Genomic DNA, 7,557 nt, shown 5'->3' on the forward strand with positions numbered 1-7,557 from the left:
GTGGGGTCGCAGTACAACGAGGACGTGGCATAGTTGGATCAAGTATAGATAATATATGATAGAAATTAAAATCACTATAATAAAAAATGCATGGATGCATATTTGTATTAATTTTGAAAACGAATCATTGAATTATTCCAAAAGTAACATGATCACTTATTTCCATATTTATATTATAATAATAAGTTTTATGGCTTATTAGTATAAAACATAAATAAATACTTATTATAGTAATTAAATTTAGTATGACATTGATGTTTAATAATATAGTATTATTTAGGGACAAATTATAAAAAGTTATACGTTTTTGTATACAGTGTCATTCTTTTAATATTAGTACTCGATTTCTCTTAAATAATAATTATAATAAGAAAACTAGTTTTGCATTTTTAATTTTATATTTTTCTCAATTTATTAATTATTCAATTTTTTTTAATTCATCCATTAAACATTATAAAGGTGTCAGCTTTATTTTTTTAGTGGTTACATAAAAAGTTAACTAGTTAATAGAATAAAAACCCAGCACGGTGAGGACGTAGCATAGTTGGATTCAGTATAAATTTTATCTGACAGCGATTAAAATCACTATCATAAAAAACACTTCGATGCAAATCTGTAGATAGTCTTTAATTTTAAGAAATTGGTTGATTATTCCAAAAGCAACATGATCTCCTATTTCCTTATTTATATCCTGATTACAAGTTTTATGTTTTATAAGTGTAATATATGTATAAATATTTGTTACAGCAATTATATATAGTATGAAATTGATATTTAATAATTTAGTATTGTAATTTTTACGGAGAAATTATAAAGTAGTTATTACTTTTACGGCAAAGGCAAATAAAAGTTGAAATGCTTGACGCAATACTTTTTAAAAAAGTGTTTGTTACTTATTGGTTTACAAGGAATTTTCATCAGAGATCAAAATATACTTTTCTAAACCCATTTTTGTACCTATATCAAATATGCAATTAAAATTTCACATATTGACTAAATAATAACAAAATCCTTCTCATTAATATAACAAATATTTATGTTTGATTATTATGTCACGTATGAATAAATAAAAAAATAAATTTTAATTAAAAATAAGTTGAAAAAGTTCTACTTAAATATTAATAATAATCAATAAATATATTGTAATTAAAAAAATATGTAACATGCAGAATGTATTATGTCCAGTATACAGTGGCGTGCCCAAGAATTTTAAATGGGGAGGGATGTCATAACTAATATGTATTAATAACTTTAAATACTTTTAATGGGGGTGGAAGAATTAGAAAAAGATTTATAAGGGTGCTTTAGAGGTCAAGCCTCATTAAAATATTTATTAATATTTTGTGTTTTGTATGATATGATGTAATGTTGTTATACAAATATACAATGTAATAATTACAACTTTATTCAATTATTGCTGTTAGGTAATCGATGCTAGAAAAAAACGCAATGGGGAGGGATATGACCCTTAACCTAACCCCCTCCCCTGGGCACGCCACTGCCAGTATATCAATATAAATAATTATTCAAACACCAATAAATCCATAGAAATTCTTACTAAGACTTCAATTTAAATAATTTATTACAATAAAACGTTTTTATCAACATTTTCAATCTAAAAAATTTTAAAAATCAATAAAAAGAACTATTTAAGCTAAATCAAAAATTCAAAATCGCTTTTTTTAATTTTGAGGTAGAAAAATAATCAAAATAAATAAAAATTTGTATTTAATGTAATCAGTGACGTCTTGTGGGCGGACGACGGGACGATCGCACCCCAACTAAAATTAATTAAAAGAAGAAAATTAATTGTATATTTATCTTAATTCTACATTTTTATTAAAAATGCAAATTTTTAAATAGCAAAATAGTTGTAATACATTTGTCGTGTGCGAACATTAAAGTTGTTTCCCTCAGTGTAAGCGATTATATGCACACACGAACATGTTTGGATGACCTACAGCGTCGTCCGAACAATATTTTGAAAAGTGTATTATAAGCGAGGCGCCCAATCATGTGCGTACGGATAAGGTTCAGCTGCTATCTTATGAACGGGTTTTGGACGACCGGCAGCGTCGTTCATACGGTAAAAAATTAGTATGTTACTATATTGGTAATTTATTTTTAGAATTAACTAATGTATACAGTCGTCGTTATCGATTGCCATAATAGTATAATCGTTATTTTTATTATTATTTTCATTTTTATTTTCTGCTGTGACCTTTATAATAGTAAGTGTTTAGTGATTTATTTTATTATATTTAATTTGACAATTTTTTTATACCTATAACTAGCGGTATTACATTTCAAGTCGCAACCCCATCACCAGCACCCAAGAACCGCCACTGAATGTAAGTTAGATTCATGTAGCTTTTATAAAAATTGGTGGACTCTTTACTATGGCTAACCGTTGTAAAGTATTTTAGAATAAATGAAAAAAAATGAACACAGCGTGTTTTTTAAATACAGCAAATGGCACGTAGATGATAAGTCGTCGGGAAAATTTTTTTTTTTTCAATTATTTGTACGCAACATAAGCTTTAATTTAAGATTAAATAAAAGTGTCAATATTTCTGGAACATTTTCAAAAATTAAGTTAAAATGCTTAACTTGATTGCAAAAATTGCTTTTTTGATTCCCCTTTGTGGGCAGGTTTAGAGTCAGATTTTCAAAAAAATGATATCAAATGAATAGCAAACATCTAAGATTTTAATATAAAAAAAAAATTATTATAATTCGTTCATTTTTTAAAAAGTTATGGTAGTTTTAAGTAAAAAAAGTTAAGGAATTTACTTATTTTTAAAATTGTAATATTTTTGGAAATTTCCTCCCTTTACGAGAAACGATGGAAATTTTTTCAATTTTTGAGGGTAATTTCTTCGACTAGATACGATTTGTGATCTTTTGACGTATTGTTAAAAGAAATCGGTTCAGTGAGAACTGAGAAAAAGTGATAACAGACACAAAAAAGAAAAAACACATCATAGTAAAATTAATACCTTCTCATATTCGTTCGAAGCTAAAAATATGTAGGCAGAGAAAGTTCAAAATAAATTTAATAACTACTAATGACGTGCAATGAGATTACTTGTTAAATAATTAACTAAATTTTCAACGTAAACACATGAAACTTGAGATATAGATCTCAAATTTTGTATATACCTGTTAAATATAGCCTATTAGAGTTTTAAATAGAGTTTTTTTAAAAAAAAATGTAATGATTAATTTTCACTAATAATTAGTAATAATCTCAAAAACTTGAATCAATATGAATATTCTTAGATCAATTTTTTTTCATTTTATAAATAAGTTAAAAATAAGATTTAACAAAATTATGGTTAAGGTTTTTTATGCAATATTCTCCTTTATGAAAAATGTTCATAATATATCACCTCTATTTTTAATTTTTACTTTTTATTAAATCAATATTTAACAAGTACTAACAAAATTATCAAATAAAAAAGTATACATACTTCTATTGCGCACAATTTTTTGTTAAAAATATTATCAAATCGTTATAAATATACTGACCATACTACCAATTTAAACGTTTTTAATAGTTCGAATACTTGTAATTTCTTAATAGTTTAAAAAATGAAACTTAAAGTGCTAACCTTGATATTATTCACTATAAATATTTTTCTTGGATTTAGCATTGTTGATTGTTTCATAAAGCAAAAAGAGTATGAAATATATTTCGAATCAGTAACGAATTACATAGGTATTCAGCTAACACAGATAAATCAGGGACATGTGTCAGTAAGAATAGATAAGGATAAAATTATAAGCATAGAAGAAATATTAAAAAATAAACCAAAAAATTATAATGATATAATATTTAAGTATAACATTATAGTTGATTTAATCAACTATTTATTTGCTAAAGACCTACAAAATTTTACTGAACACTTGAAAATCATTATAGAATGTTGTGACATTTTTTTTAAAAAAAATTCCTATGAGAATGCAACTTATTGCACAGTATTACTTTTAAATGCAGCTAAAAATTCAAATTTGATGTTTACATATTTATACAAAGCTATTCTATTTATTGATAACTTGGATATAAAATTACTGTTAAAAAATTCAATTCATCCAAAACTGGTAGTAGAAGAAATTTATACTGTTAAAAACTATACGTTTTTAATGAAAACGCCAGAATTGGTAAATTATATAAAGAATGCCGGAAGTATTAAAATGGAAGAGCTTTTAGAAGACTATAATGAAATAAATAATTTCGTTGATAAAATTGTTTCATTAACAGATGAAATTTTTAAAAATAAAGTTACTTATGTAGAGAGTACAATGGAATGTAATTTACGAGAAAAGTACTATAGTGAATACATAAATAATAAGTATGAAATTAATTTTGTCGATTTTGTCAGAGAAAAGTTAAAGCATTATTGTTCAGAAACCATTTATAAATATTATTCAAAAATCGGATTCAATGAGTTACTTCATCCCAATATAGCTGGGTAAGTTTTATTTATTAATAAAAATACTGTTGTCTACGTGGAATTCAATTTTTAGAGTAATCTTAAAATTTATCGTTTTAAACAATAATTAACGGAAGTTAAATTGTGTAGTCTGAAATTGTATTTTAAATAGAGTACACAATTTATGGTTGTACATTTGCTTGTTAAGGAACACCTTTAACAAAGTCCTAGTGGACTAGTTGCCACAGTTACCGTTGAATACATGAACCCAACCAAACCCATTCTTAACAACTTATCCCTATCGTCTTTGCTTGCCCATCCTCACACCCACCAAGACAATTCGACGTGATCGTAAATAGGGTTAAGACAAGACGGCGAGTTCTACGGTTCAGCTGTCTCGTACAAAACAACATGGTAGAATGTAAAATAAATTTTATTAAATAAAATTTATACAATAATGATTTTTCCGTATGATTTTTAAAGTCTAAATAAACATAGTTATTGTATTATTGTAGGCTTAAGCCCCCTCAAAACTACGGCTTTAAACAAAATGAAGCAATTGAAATACTAAATACTTTGTTCCGTGAAGGAGATTGGAGGCTATTAAATCATATAAGAATAATAATTGGTAATGAAATTATAACTACTAATCAAATTATTCGAGACAATGTAGACGATTTTAATTTTAATAAAAAAAGACAATACTTTACACAGCTGATAAAGTGCAGATATACTGAAGTATTAAAAAACTATAATACACATATAACTGCTGTAATTCAAACATGCAGAAATGAAAAGACTGGTGGTAATTTAAAAGCCTTTGTAGATTGTACTATTAAATTTTTTGAAATAGTTAATGATTCAAAAGACTTGTTAAAAATTATGTTGCTAGCTTTAAATAAATTAGAAGATTCAAATATTTGGGAAGTGTTTTATACTCCATATTCATGTTTAACGCAAACCTATAATATATTACGTAAGTTTTCCTCCGAAATTGAACGTCTTAATTTTAGGAAAACTGATTTTATTAATCTATCTATCAATGAACTAGAAATGAAAGTATCTAAATTCTTATTTGATTTTCAAAATGCTCGAATAAATTTTACTCGAAGACTTATGGACGAACGTAATACTGTTCATAATTGTTGCTTGATTGAAGGTGAACTTTTAAATAAAAATCAATTAATAGATTCATGGAAGATTATTGTTTCGTTAAATAATAATAAAAACACACTTGAACGTCCAGTACGTTTGTATGAATACGCTTTGGAACGCTTTATCGCGTTTTTTAATGCTGCTATTACAAGTGAATACGACAGTTTAGGTTTCAATAAAATAACTATTAGCAATTAACAAAAATTTTGTAATTTTCTTTTATTTTATAAAAATTAACTTTATTAAACTTTTAATCGCTTTTTTTTAATATTATTATTACAAAATACCTGTAGTAATATTTAATTTATATTTGTAATAATTATCAGGACTACGACTTTTGGATAAATAAATTGTTAATGAATCGTATGAAATTTTATCAGCATTTGTTTATTCTTAATATTGTTTTCGTTGATATTATGTATTTAATTATATTAACTACATTTTGATAAGTGATTATAGTTACACTGGTTTTTTGTTACTTTAAAACAAATATTTATGCATTTCTCATAAAATGTAGAGAATATATTCCCTCATAAATCTATAATTTATTAAATAAATTTTTCCCTGAAATTGATTAGCTTAATTCAACAAAAAAAGTTATTTTCGTGTAAAAGGAATTATCGTTTTTCGTGTTTGTATAATTTTTTTAATTAATAATGTCTATATCATAGATATAAAAGTATATTCATATAGGATGGGAGGTAAGTATCCTTAATTAAATCCTTTCTTTTACAAAAAAATAAATGAAATAAATTTTAAGTGCTCATTATAAATATTTTCAAAGAGAATTTTTGTGCTTTTTAAAATTTCTAAATAACATTCGGTAACAATATTGATCATTCCTGATCAAAATGTACTAGAATTAAATATGAATATTTTAAATAATTAATAAAAAAATATGAATTATTTAACTAAGCTGATGATTCCAAACAACAGAGATGCAGTTAGCCAGGTCACACAAGTATAGTTAGTGATAAACTCTATAAGTAGTAATTATATCCTGATGTGCAAAAATAAAATACGTATTGTAAATATATATTATACCAAATAATTAACTTTATTATTATCACTGTTTATTGCACACAATCGTTGGGATATAGATTTACCTATAGTTCTGTTAAAATTTTAATAAGAGATTTATAATGAAAATTAAATTTAAAACTAAAATATAACTTAAGTGATGACGGTAATCAGGAATAGACATCGCACTAAACCGTATAATAACATAAAATAAAATAAGAACTCAAGTGAAGTTAATCAATGCACAACTTTTTCTTTCAAAAAAAAAAAAATTGCATATGAAAATAATTCATATGACTTATCATAGTAAAATGTGACTGACATAGGAGAAATTTTGGGGGAAAAATAAAAAAAATACTGCAAAGGGAACATACCCTATGAGAGAATAATAATTAATATTCAAATATGTATATATCTTAAATAAATATCATAATCTAATTCTTAACAATTTGAAACTTCAATGATGTCTTCGGTGTGGACACACAACGGGTGACTTCCATTAATAATTAATTACAATTATTGTAATGATGATTAAATCCGGCGGCGTAACGTATAACCATGTGACTCGAAAAAAAACTCGCTGACAGCTACGAAGCCACTCGAACCACCACCACAAAAAATAATACATACAAATACACAAAGAGGACCGTACGGGTACAAACTTCTATCTAAAAACAAAGGCGAGGCAAATAACATATCCTATGGACTAAAATCGTGCACTTATGTCATGAGCTGGTAATGAATATTTAATAAGGCAATATATATTTATAATATAACGGCGTGAAAATGAAAATTCAATAAAATAAATAAAATTAGTACAATTATTGTAACTACGGTAAGGCAATAAAACATTTCTCCAGGGCGCGTAACTAATGTCTTGGCATCATATTAATACCCCCCAAATCATAAGTCAAATAACGTATTGCAGTAACTTATTTTACGTTAA

General features: G+C 25.5%; 1 protein-coding gene across 1 annotated transcript; it reads left to right on the top strand.

Annotated features, from left to right (window-relative positions):
- Window positions 1-3,520: 3,520 nt before the first annotated feature.
- Window positions 3,521-5,952, top strand: LOC126909070 (uncharacterized). Its single transcript, XM_050691448.1, has 2 exons — window positions 3,521-4,475; window positions 4,952-5,952. The coding sequence occupies exons 1-2, from the start codon at window positions 3,595-3,597 to the stop codon at window positions 5,787-5,789; spliced, it is 1,719 nt and encodes a 572-aa protein (XP_050547405.1). The 5' UTR covers window positions 3,521-3,594; the 3' UTR covers window positions 5,790-5,952.
- Window positions 5,953-7,557: the final 1,605 nt, after the last annotated feature.

Source organism: Daktulosphaira vitifoliae, unplaced genomic scaffold, assembly GCF_025091365.1.
Source record: "Daktulosphaira vitifoliae isolate Bord-2020 unplaced genomic scaffold, ASM2509136v1 Scaffold_103, whole genome shotgun sequence".
In the NCBI taxonomy this organism is placed as follows: domain Eukaryota; kingdom Metazoa; phylum Arthropoda; class Insecta; order Hemiptera; family Phylloxeridae; genus Daktulosphaira; species Daktulosphaira vitifoliae.